Source organism: Dreissena polymorpha, chromosome 4 (assembly GCF_020536995.1).
Source record: "Dreissena polymorpha isolate Duluth1 chromosome 4, UMN_Dpol_1.0, whole genome shotgun sequence".
Lineage (NCBI taxonomy): Eukaryota > Metazoa > Mollusca > Bivalvia > Myida > Dreissenidae > Dreissena > Dreissena polymorpha.
In genome coordinates, this window is record NC_068358.1 from 53,866,938 (window position 1) to 53,884,794 (window position 17,857).

Sequence of the window (17,857 nt, forward strand, 5' to 3'; positions counted from 1 at the left end):
AGTATGTTATTGACATATATACTTTGTATACATACATACAAAATGGAAATACTAGATCAGCATAATGTCATATGCTTACAAAATTTAAACCAAGCTGCTTTTTGTCAATCATTATTTTTGATATTTGCATATACATAAAAAGACAATCGGGACGTGAATGCTTCGGCAGCTACCTGATTGTGGCCTCTAATATCCTATTAATTCAATCCTAATAATGTCAAACTATGGCGATGAAATATTATATACAATCATAATTCATATACATCAAAATTCAGTTATCTAACTTAGCTGATCCCTTGAAATTTCACTTACTAATAGCTTTGTTTTATACTGAAAAAACTAATTATTGAATCCAAAAGATCTGATAGAAGCACTTCATAACATGAACAAGGATTTTGTACAATCACGTTGAAAACAACAGTCGTTAGAGTTCAAATTCAATTGTACTTCAATTGAAAAGTTTCTAAAAACCCAACTGAATGCCGACAGATTTTTATTCACTTATTCATTTTTCACAAAAATACGAATACAAATAATTTGCTATTACCCAAGGGTGTAAAGCGGAAAAAAACATAGGATAGCATTGCATGTTTACAAAATCCAGGTGAAGCTAGATCTAGTTTTTTCTGATTTCTATTGTCACACATCTTGAAGTAGCTGGCTGACAAGAAACATGATCTGAACGTCAAACATTGGTTTGACAAGATACACGCTTTATAATTAAGTGTTTCTGAAGACAAAAACCTTGTTCAGTCACTGCCAACTCCATGATTTACTTTTTTTAAACATCTTTTGAGACAGAAAACAAGGGTGCAGCCCTTACAAGTTGAAAGATGTCTGTCTGTCGTTTAAAAGGCGGTCTTCTGGAGTCAAATACATGGTGTTTGCACTTACCAAACATCACATATGAACAACAAAATAATGTTTCTCCTAGACAAACTTACAATGAATTAATGCTTATTGATGAATTCTTTCAAAGGTGCTGCTAAAGATTTTGTACGCTGTCAGTCGCGTGACTTTTAAATCTTTTTTTAAGGTGCTGATTTTTGTTACTTTTTTAAGTGTTTTTTAAATTTATAATTTATATAAAAATATTATTTTAGCACTACTTGGGAAGAGTAAAAGCTAAATAATCAAATCCTTGTTATGAAGTTCGTTTTATATAAGCAAATATATTTTGAAAAGAGTTTAATATACCTCTTTACTTTTGTCTTATAGAAAAATAATATTCATTTACTCAACAGTCTTTAATGAGCACAAACAATTTACATCAAAAATAATAATAATGATCACCTCTAGAAAAGTAACTGAATACTGAATAATAAAGTACATAACTATCAATATTGACATAGTAGCTATATAATCTGTCAATATTAAACTTTATATTTCTGTACTCAACCACTTTATGAGCTGTTTTATAATTATTAAAAGAAGCTAATCAGTAAATATTGGCCAATATCATCTTGAGACAGTAAGACGCACTGTCTGTGTTAAGTTTATCATAAGCCAAATGAACAATATAATAAATACAAAACTATAATCAGAAAGCTGAGGAGATTATTTACATTATATAATTATTCCTGTGGATGATTATTTCTCAATTGTTGCCTGTTCACTTTCCAGAACGAAACAAATATAGAAAGTGATGATATTTTACAATCAAGTATTGGTTCTAACCCAAGGAAACCAACTCACATATGTTTTAGACCACATGTATAAGACAACTCATTACCATTTATTTCATCATAAACATGATCCTACCATATTAAATGCCCCTTTCTCACCAAGTTCATTATTTCTAATCTGCCCAGCCTAAGAAATACCTATATATGGCTTTACTTTCAATATTTAAGCATGCACTTAGCAGTAAATTACTAGTCTGCCTGTATCTGCCTGTATATAATAATATCTGTTTGCAGTTAGTGCATGTTAAACACCAAATACGTAGTGGACTCCTACATTTTAATGCACCTTGAGAAAATGTATAGAACCCAAGGGAATTATTTAAGGACCAAAATGTTAGATTAAAAAAGGTTACCAAACTGATGACTTGCTATACCTGGAAAGTAGACTCCAGGAACATCTGTATTTTCCAACACTCTTCCAAGTCCTGATCACATCTGCTATAGTCTGAGCTTTCCATTGTCTGATTTAGTAGACAATCACTGTTTGAAATTATACCATTTATTTTGAATTTTGTTTATTTCCTTTGATAAAAAACAGAGTCACTTTTTTAATTTTAAAACTAATAGCACAGTTCAAAATATTTGAATTTTAATTAAAAAAAATCTCCTTTTGCTTGTATCTTTCCAATTAAGTTTTGCATAAACTTAAACACTGCTATTCAGACCTTAATAATGTCACATGACAGTCATAAGTACACATATGTCTTATCAAAAAGGACAAACTTTTCAACAAATACACAATAAAAATACATGTACATGATATGTCCAAAGAATTGTTAGTTTGTACTTTATTGCATACTTTATATCAATTACTTCTATCCTTTACACAAAACCCAATTCAGCATTAATCAGTAAAGAAGCAAATATGACAATGATCACTTAAACAATTTGCACTCCAAAGTGTAGACATCTAACATCAGTTATTAATGGATGACTCACACCATCTCATACATGATTATTTAATGTTACAAATCTCATATTATTATCAGGCTTTAATTGTATCCATTTGTCACATTTCCACTCAACCAAAGCACTGTGAGATCATTATTATAGGTACAGTTTTACCACAATAAGATTTACCAAAATTAAGTTTAATGTTTAAATTTTTATTTTATTTGTTTGAATAAATAATTAACCGTTAGTCTGAATGTTAAATTTGAACAAATGGTGCAATTTATTTTTAATTGATCTCCAATCAAATCCATTGAATTCAGTATCAATTCATAATTAAGGTTATAATTCTGATTACCGACAAAATAAATTTTGTTATATTAACTATTAATCAAATTAAATGTGAAGTTTATTCAAACGCTACATCATTAAATGATTCAGCTACTCTTTGTTTTCACATTATTATTTCGTTCAGAAACTGACAATCACTACCTTAAAAATTTAATATGTGATCCATCATAGGACATCAAAGAAACATCAATTAAGGTCAAACCCAGTTTATATCAGCTTTTAATAATTACATTAAATATCAATTAAAAAATAAAACACAATCACAATTACAGCTTGTTAATTTTAATTTAATGCAAAATATCATTAGATATCAGTATCCACTCAAGAGGCAACACATATCATCTTCACGATTTACATGTTTAGCTGTGCATTAACCACAAAATTAATGTTTAAACTAAGCATGGCTAGACTGCTAAAGGAGGGTAAACAGTCGATAAGAAATTGTCAATTTTACGGCAATCAAATCCTATAAAATAGCGGTTTAACACTTCAGCGGGAAGGTTTCATACAGTAAAGTACCATGTGGCCTCTTCAAAAAGCATGCCTTAAGCAAACATAATAATATTGGCTTTATTGCAATGACATACTAGGTATGCACTTTATGAGGTAAAAAGTTGGTCTTCGTGGCAATATATGATTTTGCTTTTTGTAAGGTTGATTTAATATTCATGCCTTATATATTTATATGTATATTATATATTTATTTTTAGCTCCCATGTATGACCTTAAAATGGAAAAAGAAAATATTGTATTATTGTAAATAATTAAACGATATTTGCATGATAAATTTGATAAATTATATAATGTATAACACACTTTAAAATGTACATAATGAACTAGTGCAATGAATGCCCAAGTTCTCACCATTAAATACATCATTCTGTTTCAACAAAAAAATTCGCTTATGATTAATAATACTTGAGTATCACTACAGAAAATATCATCAAAGTTCTGTCTCATTCTTAATATCACTGTAACAAACACTTTTCTTAGCTGTCATATTGATATGTTAAGATTATTAATAACAACACAAGACATGTTTACCATCTGACTTTGAGCAAAATTGTCAATATATGTGCAATTATTGTACATCATTTGTTAAATATTGCATGGGCATATCGACCATATTTGCAATAAGGGTCTTCCTTCTTACCTCAGACACCATACAATTCTACAAGATCTCATGTTTTAACATTTCCTATATCTTATTTGGAGACTGATTTTATATTACACTTCCCTGTTACCTTGACCTTTGACTGGCAGACATCAAATTTGAAAGGACTTCTTCATTTCTTCCCTAGTAACCTGCATAATAACTTGAATATCATGTTCTTTGACTATCCTGTGATAACAAAATAGTTTATCGGGAAGCAAGTTACATCGTTCAGTCCCATGAGACCTTGACATTTCACCTGCTGACCTCAAAGTCAAAAGGCATTTTCTTCCTTCCCGTGTAAGCAGGATACCACGTTGGGTGATTAGAGGTCAAAGCATTCTCTAAATACATGTATTGTGCAGAAACAAACCGCTGAGACTTCGTCATTTGACCTGTTTACTTCAAAATCAGTTTTCTTGACATATTCGATATAATCAAAGGCATCATTTAATTCAACTGGGGTCAAAATTCAGAATTCATACAATCAATCAGGCTGTCATGAAATTTAAAAGTTGTACTTAAAATTCATGACACTCACTGATTACAGCAAAAAATCATGAATTCATTATTCAAATTATAGCAACAGGATTGAAGCATTTACATGTATTGCAAATCATTCTGAATTACAGCATATAAATTAAAAAGAGTCAATTAATCTTTAAACTGATTTTGTGTTTCTTATTCTAGACATATAAATAATCTTTTAATGCAAATATTGTTCCAATACAATATTTATGATAAATACCGATGAGTTTTTAATTATTAACTGAAAGTGAGATGCAATCATTTACTTAATAAAACAGGGAGATGTTTAAAGAAACAAAATTATCAAGTGTATAGCATTTGTTTAATAAGAAACTGGTGTTACAAAAATTACAATAAGACCTCAGGGACCAAAGAACTAAAGAAGGCTCAGCTGCGTCCGTGTCATTAACAATAATTTTGAATTTCATTGACCTTTGAGCTAGTGACCTCAAAATCAATAGGGGTCATCTGCCAGTCATGATCAATGTAAGTTTAGATTCACATCGTACATGTATGGTATACATGCTGGCAAATTCAGCTGTACAGCCGTTTTCAATTTCAGAATTAAATATCTGGCTTATGTCGCATTTTTCGACACATGTTCTTCTTAACTTTTATTTTAATTTATATTGAAATATATATATAATAAGTTTTTTTACACATTTTTTATAAATTCATAAATATTTGACAAAATCATATATACCCGCTTTAAGAAGAAAGATGAAGTTTGCTTGACAAGAAATGATGACAGACCAATCCATACTGACCATCCAATATGGGGACTATAGTAAAAAATCCCTTCAAACCTTACTGGGAAAATATGTCAACAAAGATGAAAATTTTTCATAAATAATAAGAAACAATGTGTCGATATTATGTTAACAGTTATAACCTTTCGCCTTTTACTTATACTTTACATAGACAAAACTAATTTATATTTGCCTGAAGGTTAATAGTTATGAATAAATTATTGAATAATAAAGTGATCCAGTAAATCAGATGTGTAAAATGGTTTGTGCAGAAATATTTATTCAAATGAGCCTCAATAAAAAAATGTTAAACAGACAGTTTCATCATTTTGAAAATAAAATATTTTAAGATAAAGTGAAAAAGTGCAAGATTGACAAAATTGTACCAAGAGGGATAACTTCCTTATCCCTCCACATCAATACCAAACATGCTGGCCTCCCCTATATTGAGACTATTGTAAAGTGATGTATAACATATATACTGTATACTTTCGATTATAAGATGCATTTTTAAGACTCAAAGTCATAAGTTACAGTGGGGGTCTCGTCTTAAAAGCGAGATACTGGTGAAAATATCAGAAATTTCTAAAAAAAAATCAAGTTTACTGGGCTTACGCTGGCCAAATTGGACACTTGTCAGTTGTTATGAATTATCGCGGCAGCCATTTGCATTTTCTCTAAAGTCGGTGATTCGCAAATTTATGCATATAAACCGAATCATATCGATAACTGTATATATACCGCTTTTCTAATGTTGACATTTATCTGATAATCCAATATAATTACAACATCACTTACGAAAAAATAATCTTAAACATTTATGACAATAAATATGTTTAAAAATTTCATAAACACAACCTTATGCCTACGACAATTTTCAGAAGTGTAAAGAGTACAGTGCATTTTGGTTAATGTAAAAAACTTGCTTCTCAGGAATTTTCTGATAAGCCTTTAGGGGTAAAAATGAAAGTGAATATCTGTTAACAGTTACACTGCGTTAGCATGTAAATAAATCGTCTGGATTATATTTATTTTTCTTACATGTACTGCTCTGATAGGGAATACATGTATTAAACACTGACTCACGAGTTGTTCACACCTTTATTAACATTATACAACAGATTAACACCAATAAGCTGCCGAAGGTCCGTTTAACTTCTAAGCGATTAAAATCGGTTAAATGGACGGATAAAGCAATAAAGCTGTGATCGTCACCATCTTTGTACCGGATTGCCGAATTTCAAATTTCAGATTTCCAGTTTGCAAAGTTGTTTTTATAGCATAATTCTACTTTTCGGTAGCCAAAAACAATTTGTGAAAGGAAGGAGTATTTTAGCTCATACGCCCATTGTATACATCAACAAAATTTTCTATCTTTTTTCTGATTTGAAAATTAATTGCAATATTTATCCTTTACAAAATTTAAAATTCTTGAAGAAAAATTGATGATTTTCTTTAACCATCTGCCATTTTTCGGCCGATGAAAATGGAAAAATTTGACAGCATCTTATACGCGTGTCAGTCTAAAATCCACCCATTTTGAAGTCCACAGTCAGGAGGGTGCGTCTTATAAGCGAGGGCGTCTTATAAGCAAAAGTATACAGTAGCCCAGAGTGGACGCAGTCTCTGGTGATCTGCCTACCGAAAAAGGGCAACCTAAACCATGAAAATAATGATAGGCATCATCCTTAACAAAATGAAAAGTTAGGTGAAGCAAATTAAATGCTGGCAGACAAGCAGGCTGGATTCAGAGCTCAGCGGAGCACAGTGGCACAGTTCTTCATCTGAAGTCATCATTTACAAACACCTACAACACCAATGTTAGCTTTTCCACATCTTAATCGACTTAAAGACAGCTTTTGACCACGTGTGGCATGATGGCGTATGGCAGGTTCTGAGATGATTCATCACTTACAAATCATTGGTGAAAGTCATCTAACAAGTCTATGAAAACACCACCAGCACAGTACTTCTCAATGGACGGAAGGGTGACTTCTTCAGGACATCATTGGAATTGGTCAATGGTGACTGCTCTCCCCTGTCCTCTTTAACCGTTTCCTTGAGAAGATAATGCAAGAGACCCTCCTAGACCACCACAACTTTATCTCCATCGGTGGATTACCCATCTCAAACTCATGGGAGGCACAAAAAGTGAACTCAAAGACCTCACCAACAGACTCTGGGAAAGAGCAGGAGCATGCAGAATGGAGGTCTTAACAGAGAGGTCGAAGATCATGGTGAACAGAACAAACATGAAAAGCTTGAAAAAAAGATCAGCAACAATTCCTTGGGAGTAACCCTGTCCATGGAGCAAGTCCAATAAGTATGTCCTAAATATGACTGCCACACTTGTTGGCCCACAAGAGCCGCTCCTCGCGGCCGTCAAAAGACTAAAGCTGGCTTGGTTTGGACACGTCATCAGTCACCAGACAAATCTCTCTGTGAAAGGCTATGATCCAGGGCATGCTAGTGGGAAGTCACCATCAAAGCCATTAGAATTTAAGTTGAATGGACAATGTGAAAGAGTGGACATCTCTCCCCATGGATGAGCTTCTCTCAGCAGCCCTTAACAAACCTGATAATTGGAGGATTGCTTTGTCAATCCTCATTATCCCTTAACAGCCAGACCTCTCAATTTAATGTTGTTGATGATGATGATGATGATGATGACGGTGATGATGATGATGATGTACAATTGTACAACTTGAGATCACATCATATGTGTCCTCACATGACTTATTATGAATGTATTTCTTCATCATCGAAACATATGGTATGTTGATATCTTATAAAGACACAGTTTTCTTTCCACACATTCAAACTCTGTAACATCCGCATCATATGCAGCCAGCTTAGCTCAAACCCAGCCTACGCACTCGCGCAGTCTGGTCATGGGCTACCCTTTCCTCTATAAAAAGCATGCAAGGTTTCGTGGTATCTGCTAAGTATCCTCCTCAGTATGCATATCCTGACAAGACTGCATTGATGCACAGGCTGAGCTGGAGCTACATACATCAGACCTATTTTCGCATGATGTGTGGCTGAATCTCATTCAGTATTGTAAATGGAAATTGATAATTGAAGTCACTTTGTGTTATTAATAGCAAACTGGCAAATATCAGTAGCATATTCTGGCTTGAAGGAAAGATTTTCAGACAGACTGACTGACAACGTCTTACATGTGTGGCTAATCATGATTAAATGATTTCCCTTCTACATTTTGTATCATGGACTGACTATACTATTTCGGTGGTTTAGTCTCACAACGCAAGACAAATAGCATTTACCCATTATTTTCATTGATTTCTTTCCCTAAAAGTTGTTTAATTTGATATATTGAAAGCAATACTGTGTTATCAACATAAGGTGTTTACTGATAGTACATTATGTCTTCGCCTGACGAATTACTGACCCAGCACTTACCCTGAAAGTCTTGGGTAATTGGGGATAGAACTTACTGGTAATGCGCTATTGTAACTGAGCCAATATGAGTTTCTATGTTTCGTATGAACAAAAGGGAGTTAGTCCCATTTCCCTACACTGTACAGTGTTCCATCCTATACTACAAAGATGCAGTGATGTTGCCAATGTTCCGGGGGATTATGCTCAAATCAGCCAATTGAATGAATGGAGTGTATTCATTCTGGTCTGCTGGCGTTATGCAATGGTCACCAAAGGTGAAAAGCTACCTCGAAAAACAGAATATATAGATGATTTGAAGCTTACAAAAGCAGTTGATAGTTGTGTTGAAAGTGTTCCAAGACATCGTCTATGCAATAATGAATGTATCATAGCTTTGTAGGAAGCATAATTGATGTTAGTCAAAACTTTTCTTTATGGGTTAACCTTCTTATAATGGACAAAAGTTAAGTTATAAGATGTAAAATAATGTTGCTGTAATACAAGTCTGTAATGGATGCAGTGTGACTGCCATGCGAAAAGGAGGTCATGAGTTTGAGCCCCACTAAGGGATGAAGCATTCATCTTTCCGAAGTACTTGTTCTTCCAAGGAAACAGACTAGAAAGTTTCTCAAGAAGAATAAGCCTTACAATCAAATTCTGAAATTAATAAGTTTCAACTTAATTTATATGAAGCTTGTTTTAAGTTTGTTAATATTGACTTAAACACAAAATATTAATGCAACCCTAAAACAAAACAAGAGTTGTCCCAAGACTATTCTTAGTCCAATTTGACAGTGTATTATGTACATTTTCTGTCAGTTGCTAGATATATTGACCACCAAGAAATACTGTAAGGTGAATTTTTTTAGTACTTGCAAAGTTTGTAAAGTTAAAGCCAAACATGTATAAATTAAAACTAGTAATGAGCAAAGAGACTTAACTAGTTGCCAATTAATTTATTTGCGTTTGATTAAATTTCAAGCAAGTTCCAAATGTCAGCTAATTTCACACAAAATCACAACATAATACAAAATGTTCCTTTATCAAAACTCAAGTGACCCGAAACCATTAATTTTTACTTTAAGTTACTATTACCTTGACCCAACTGGCCCCAAGTGCAACCAACCTTTTGGTCTGCATATGTTAGCTTACTTAAAACAACAAGGGACAAAATTGTCACAAAACCAGGTTTTCAATTAAAAAAAATAATCTGATAAAGGGAGACAATTCAAAATGTGCATTGTTACCCCCCTTGTTTCAAATTCAATCTATTTTTAGTCTTGGCGACCTTGATTTCAATTTGAAAAAAGGCTGATAAAGAAAGAAAACTCAAACTCAAAATGTGCATTGTTACTGATTGTTCATAGTTACCCCCCTTGTTTCAAAATCAATCTATTTTTAGTTGTGGTGACCTTGACCTTGGAGATATAGACGTAATTCTTTCACGCCACACACCGTTCAATGATGGTGAACACATGTGCCAAATGATTTTAAAATCTCACAATGAACGACATAGTTATGGCCCGGACAAGCTTATTTATGGCCATTTTTGACCTTTGAACTCAAAGTGTGACCTTGACCTTGGAGATATCGACGTAATTCTTTCGCGCGACACACCGTCCAATTATGGTGAACAAATGTGCCTAATGATTTTAAAATCTAACTATGAACGACAAAGTTATGGCCCGGACAAGCTTATTCCGCCCACCCGCCTGCCTGCCCGCCCGCCGACATTCGCAAATCTAATAACCAGTTTTTTCCTTCGGAAAACCTGGTTAAAAACAACAGCAACATCTTAACTGAAGAGACATTTTTTTAAAATGCTTAGTAACATTCAAACCTGGCCTACCCAAATGGCCTACAATCCAACCCCTTGCTTAGTCTCTGTGTAAGCTAGAAAGAGAAGTCGTTGCAGGCTAACAATTATGTTAATTTTCTAATCACAATTAAGAACAATTAGGAGCATTATTCTGCTAAATTGCTCTGCAGACTTATGAGCCTTGCTCAGTGACCTCACATGATGTTTCTAAACATATGTGTGACTTTACAATTGAATATCTGTGATCGTAACAGAGATATGCATCATGCACACATTGAAATGAAAAAACAAACATTTCAACTTGCACACAAAACTTAACCTGACTTGTCTAAGTACATATGGAGGAATACTCATATACAAATATTGGTCAAAGTTATAGGTCTTGGTCAGTGACTTTTTTAAAACAAACTAAACACATATTATGTGAAGTTTTATTTCAATATCTGTTATAAGTGGACAAAGATGTATTTTATGTCATACTCAAACGTTATCCTGACTTTTTTAAGTAACCAAAGTGGCATAATTCTAATAAATTGTAGGACAGAGTTATGAGCCTTTGTCAGTGATCTCACATGATTATCCTTAAGCCAAGTGTGAAGTTTCAATGGAATATCTGTAGTAGTTACCAAGTATGTACTTGTTGCATGTCAACTTCAACATGAATTTCAAAAGCTGATCACAAATCTTGGTAAGTGAATTTTCAAAGGAACTCCATTAGAACATGCATGAAGTTTTTGAATGAATATCTATAGTAGAAACATTTATTTTAAGGAGATGTTGCACATATAATACCCTTAACCAACTTTCTTAGCCAAAAAGGGGGCATATTCTTCTAAAATGTAGACCAGAGTTATGGAACTTGGTCAGTGACCACACAGAATGACCCAAGCACAGGTATGAAGTTTCAATTCAAACCTGTAGAAGAAACAATGATGCACATTTACCTAAACAAAGGTATAAAAAGAGGGCAATTACTTCTGCTAAATTGCAGGTCAGACCGCAACAAAACTCAAACTTGCCCTGTATGTCATGTAGATCATGAGACTAACAAACAAAAAATCAGGAAAATATCTGCAAGCCTTCAGCAAAAAATTATTGAAGAGTCCAAGGCCCATAACTATGCCAAAAATAAATGAACCAAAACAACACTCAAATTTGATTTGTTATTAAATCATGCAGGTAGACTCACACTACAAAAAACAGGTAAATCTTTCAAAGCGTTTCGGAAAACAACAATGGAAAATCATTATTTTAAAGAACATTCCAAGGCCCATAACTTCGTCAAAAATTAATTGACTGGAACCAAAGTCAAACTTGATCTGTAAGTCATGTAGATGTGTTAAGGAAAAAAAACTCCTGAAACGGAATGCCAAACAAATGGACTGACGGATGGAAGTCCGACTGTGATAAATTGCAACCTTACCAACGGGCATAAAAACATATCTATAGTAGATGTAAGAAAGGCATGCAGATATTGGTATTGCTTTTTAAAGTTTAACACAAAACATAAGATTAAACAAGGATCTTATGTGCTATAGCCCTTAAAGGGACCTTTTCACATTTTGGTCATTTGACAAAATAAAAAAAATTGTTTAAGATTTGCAAATTTTCGTTGTAGTTATGATATTTGTGATTGAAACAGTAATACTGAACATTTACCATCCTCTAAAATATCCATTATATGCATCTTTTGATGATTTAAAAACCTGAAAATTATAAAGCGTTGCAATGCCAAACAATTCAATAATTTGGTGAGTTCTGTTGTTGTCATTATTTTTTGCGACACTACGAGGATTGCTTATATAAAGTATAAAATACATTGTTTACTGTATGAGCACGGATGGCCTTGTGGTCTAAGCGGTGGACTTTTACTCCAGGGGTCAGTGGTTAGAGCCCAGTTGAGAGTTCTTTTTTTTCTTTCTTTAATTTTATTATTGTGTTTTACTGGAGCTTTTTAGATCCAATGTTTACATTTATTAAAATAAAGCATTTAATGACAAACTTCAATACATGACATAATCTGTGAAAAGGCCCCTTTAAAAAAGGTCCTTCACAAGCATGCAGTAAATTGTTTTTCCTTGATAAATGAACATAAAGGATAGCAAGGGATTGAAGTTGTCAAGATAAAAAAACACAAGACTAGTCTAATCAAGTCTGAGTCATGGATACCATGCAGTACTTGGATAACAGTTTATATGATTTAAATACATCTCAGCAATGATAACCTTTGTGCAGGGTTTGTTTATCAGAAGAAGTAATACCCATAAACTGTCTCTGGCTGAATTAAAACAACTTTTAACAAAACCAACAGGAACACTCAATTTTTTTCACATTTGTAAAGTGCTATACTTTTATCAATTTTACACATGATTATTTATAGACAAATACATTTTCAGTATATGTCTATTCCAGTAGTGTTATATTTCTATATTGTGTACAGTGACAATTCTTTTGAATCTAACGTTGAACATCTTCAAATATTTATGTACAAGTACCCTTCAAGTACATAATTATGATTTCATGAATCATGCACAACAGTAAACAATTGCAAATGCCTGTGATAAACTGTTTATTGTGTACAGACCTTAACATTGGAGTCCTAAACATATCCATTGTTTCTGAGAACAAACCACAACGTCACATCACTCTATCTTGCCACATGCTGACACTGTCTCCAATTTCAAATTAAAATACTTTGCACACTCTTCGCCTTCTAAATTTCTAGAGAACAGGAGTTGCTTGTGTTTAAAACTTACACTCACAAATGCACTGCAATATACCACAAGGTGCCTGAGAAAAGGTTGAACACACATTAATAGATATTCTGGCAAATGTGCTAATAATATGAAAACTGGAAAATTATAAGAATACACAATGAAATGAATAATTATATAAACATTTTTTTAACTCAATAATTACTTGATCACAAAATTATCTGTCTTGCATTATTGGTGTTTAGAGTGTTTTTATGATTCAAACCAACAACATTTTTCCCCCAAAATATTGACAATTAAAAAAGTTCCCATTCATGATTATCAAACTAATAAAGCAAAATTTATTTGAAATTTAGAGAAATAACATTAATATCAAATATCATTTCACGCAAAAAACAAAAAACGTATAGCATTCAAACATGAATAATTCTGCATAAAACCAAATTAAACAACATCACAAATACACCTATCATATCCTGGACATTAAGCAACAAGTATGAAACAAGGAATGTGTTCCCTGGTGCTTCATGTGATCAATACAACATCAATAGCTTCTAAGCTGTTTGGTTTTTATGCTGACATCAAATCAATAAGGAGGGATGGATGTTTGGGCTAGAAAATGAACAAGTAATACTCAGTATTTGTTTTCATATTATCAGAGATCACAGAAATATATTCTAAATTACACAATTATACTTTGTTTATAATGATACATGTTGTATAAAACATATCGTGTTTTACCCCTTAACCAGATCCACCTAGCTTGTACAGTAAATCTATTTAAAGGAAAAAACAAAGTCCAATAACAGTCAATGTTGAAGGAAGAGTTAGGGTAGTTTTACTGTGCAATTCTTCTCAAAGCCTTTTAGTAAAATATATGAAATATCGTTTTAATAAATTCAACACTTTTCAAGTTATGCTCAAGACAATAAACTCACAGTATGTTATTATGTCCAGCACAAAAAATAAGCAAAGGGCAATAACTCAAAAAATACCGTAGAAAGATTTATGGTCCATATACCCTGCAGTTCCTGTGAATGTCATCTATCAATTGACGACCTTTATATTTATTCTAGTCTATACAAATATGAATTCTGAAAATATCTGAAGAGATAGAAATAGCCTTTCAACATTTTTCCTTTATAAAGCCAATTCTATCATTATAAATATGAAGGATAGTTTAAATACCCTTAAAATTGCTGAATTATGCTCCTTACAAGAAACATATTATTGAAAACGAAAAAGGTATACCTTCTTTTGAGGGCATACAAATAAGATGAAGTAATCAGATTGTCATGTAAGGAGCTTGCCAATACCAACAATTTGTCCAATTTTTGATGTCAAGCTTACAAACTTTTCTGATCAATCAAATTGCTTAATTATTTCCCGGTTTTTCAGAGTAGCAGCTTTAAAGCTGTTGAGACATTCAAATCAATAGCCTTTAAAGAAATGCCTGTGGCAAAAATTATGATTCATCTCTCACCTGGTTAAATCAATACCAAACACTGCTGAGTTTCAGATTAGTCTGTCTGTGACTATACTTAAAAATTAATCTAACTTTCCAGTTATTGCACTGTGGCTGCACATTGCAACCTCAACCAACACAGTTTGATTCATGTTTTCTTCAAAGTGCAAGTTAAAGATGGTCAATTAGGGGTTTTTGTTTAAAACATAATTAATAATATTGTATTATACAGGTTACATTTAGTTTTTCATATATTTAGTATCCCATTTATTTACCTAAACAAGAGCTGTCACCATAGGTTGACTTATGCCCCCTATAAACGCTTTGATAGAAGTAATGAGTATTTTTCGAAACCTAAACGCAGATTTCGAAACCTAAACGCGGACCCTAAGTTCAAGGTCAAGGTCACAGGGGTCAAAATTTGTGTGCGTATGGAAAGGCCTTGTCCATATACACATGCATGCCAAATATGAAGGTTTATCTCAAGGGACATAGAAGTTATGAGCATTTTTCGAAACCTAAACACAGATTTCGAAATCTAAACGCGGACCCTAAGTTCAAGGTCAAGGTCACAAGGGTAAAAATATTTGTGCGTATGGAAAGGCCTTGTCCATATACACATGCATACCAAATATGAAGGTTATATCTCAAGGGACATAGAAGTTATGAGCATTTTTCGAAACCTAAACGCAGATTTTGAAACCTAAACGCGGACCCTAAGTTCAAGGTCAAGGTCACAGGGGTAAACATTTTTGTGCCTATGGAAAGGCCTTGTCCATATACACATGCATACCAAATATGAAGGTTGTATCTCAAGGGACATAGAAGTCATGAGCATTTTTCGAAACCTAAACGCAAAGTGTGACAGACAGACATACGGACAGTGCGATCACTATATGCCCTCCTTCGGCGGCATAAAAACAACACAGCTTTTAAGTAATAAGTGGCTTGAGTCTACTGTAAACAAACTTAAAGTGAGACTGCACGATTTTTATTTGTGTTAAATTGTATTAGATTGATAACAAGAGCTGTCACCATAGGATGACTTATGCCCCCTATAAACGCTTGATAGAAGATATAAGTTATGAGCTTTTTTCGAAACCTAAACGCAGATTTCGAAACCTAAACACGGACCCTAAGTTCAAAGTCAAGGTCACAGGGGTAAAATTTTGTGTGCGTATGGAAAGGCCTTGTCCATATACACATGCATACCAAATATGAAGGTTATATCTCAAGGGACATAGAAGTAATGAGCATTTTTCGAAACCTAAACGCAGATTTCGAAACCTAAACGCAGACCCTAAGTTCAACGTCAATGCCACAGGGGTCAAATTTTTGTGCGTATGGAAAAGCCTTGTCCATATACACATGCATACCAAATATGAAGGTTATATCTCAAGGGACATAGAAGTTATGAGCATTTTTCGAAACCTAAACACAGATTTCTAAACCTAAACGCGGACCCTAAGTTCAACGTCAAGGTCACAGGGGTAGAAATAAGTGTGCGTATGGAAAGGCCTTGTCCATATACACATGCGTACCAAACATGAAGGTTCCATCTCAAGGAACATAGAAGTTATGAGCATTTTTCGAAACCTAAACGCAAAGTGTGACAGAAAGACAGACAGACGGACGGACAGACCGATCACTTTATGCCCTCCTACCGGGGGCATAAAAATATGTTAAAATGACACAAAATAGGCAAGAAAAATTATACATTGAAGACAAATTTCATAAAATGCAGCAAAGACAAATTAGCGCACCGAGCCGATTAGGACAAAGATATTTCGTACATATTTTCCTACAATAACCCAAGCATTTGTCTTTTTATTAGGATCAGAGTTAAGTGTTCGTGCGTCGTATGAATAGATATCGTTGCAGGAAATTAAAATGATCTGTAAACCTAAATTTAGATTCACATCGTACATGTATGATATTCATGCTGGCAAATTCGACTGTACAGACATTTTTTTATTTCAGAATTAAATATCTGGCTTATTTTGCATTTTTCGACACATGTTCTTCTTAACTTTTATTTTAATTTATATTGAAATATATATGTATAATAAGTTTTTTGTACACATTTTATATAACTTTCATAAATATTTGACAAAATCGTACAGTCTCTCTTTAAAGTTCAATTTTATTGTAATGTAAATAAAAATTGTTTGTAAGGTTGTATATATATATTTTTTAAAGTCACCTACATGCTATAAAAATTACGTAATGAAGCTCAATAATAATATATATTCCCTTTGACTTTTCAGTATTAATGTCTTTAAAATCCAACCAAACACAAATATGCTAAATAAAGTCATGAAACAGCAGTTTTTAAATGGCATATTAAAAACAAATGATTATAAAGCATTTCTAAAATTAAACAAATTTATAATTTTGAATTATTCTTCATTAAAATTACTAATAACACGAGCATGGCAGGCTTTATTACAGTAACATGCATCACAAAAATACTGGAGTGGCCTAGTGTTTAAAAATTTGTCAGTCACATGATTCAGAAGCCCATTCTGATTATAATATTTGAAATTTTAAGTTTCATTATGCATAAATCAGTGAAGATATTAGACAATAGACATCCCACAATATTATAAGGTCCTCAAATATCATGTGTTCCTCGTAATAAAATATATATTTCAGGGCCATGTATTATCCTGCTGATATTTATTAGCATTACGGATTATACATGGGTGACAGAGACCTATATAGTCTCCTATATAAAAATATACTTAATAGCGAAAATGTTGACTGACAGTTTATATCAGTTATAGATTCATCACATACATTCCCGGAGGGGATAATCACCTAACAAAAAAGATGGGACTAAAATCCATGCAGAGACGGGTCTTTTTTACCGTTTTATACCCTTTTTAATTGTATTAGTTGTTTGAAAGTGTGGCTCTCTTTTCAACCATATCAGCAAGAAAGTGATAAGTGTTTATTTTGTGTTAATATTCGCTCTTTTTTCGACTTTACTCACTGCAAAATTTCTAAGCGGGAGCTGTTATTTTGTGACCTGCTAAAAAAGTTTGTGGCAAATAAAGCCGAGATATAGAGCGAATATTTATATAATATAAATGCTAAT

At 33.0% G+C, this 17,857-nt stretch overlaps 1 protein-coding gene across 4 annotated transcripts in view; it reads right to left on the minus strand.

Annotated features, from left to right (window-relative positions):
* Window positions 1-17,857, minus strand: part of LOC127876080 (tripartite motif-containing protein 2-like) — a 65,549-nt gene that overhangs the window by 26,667 nt on the left and 21,025 nt on the right. Inside the window, exon 1 of one of the 4 annotated variants that reach the window (XM_052420992.1) lies at window positions 13,163-13,321. The exons of 2 other annotated variants lie outside the window; for them this stretch is intronic. Coding sequence is in view for 1 of the 2 variants with exons in the window: in XM_052420988.1 (XP_052276948.1) it covers window positions 2,060-2,143 (84 nt within the window). In the remaining variant the exon portion in view is untranslated. Of the gene's footprint in view, window positions 1-2,059; window positions 2,423-13,162; window positions 13,322-17,857 lie in introns of those variants that run through there. One more of the 4 variants, XM_052420988.1, reaches the window with a different exon arrangement.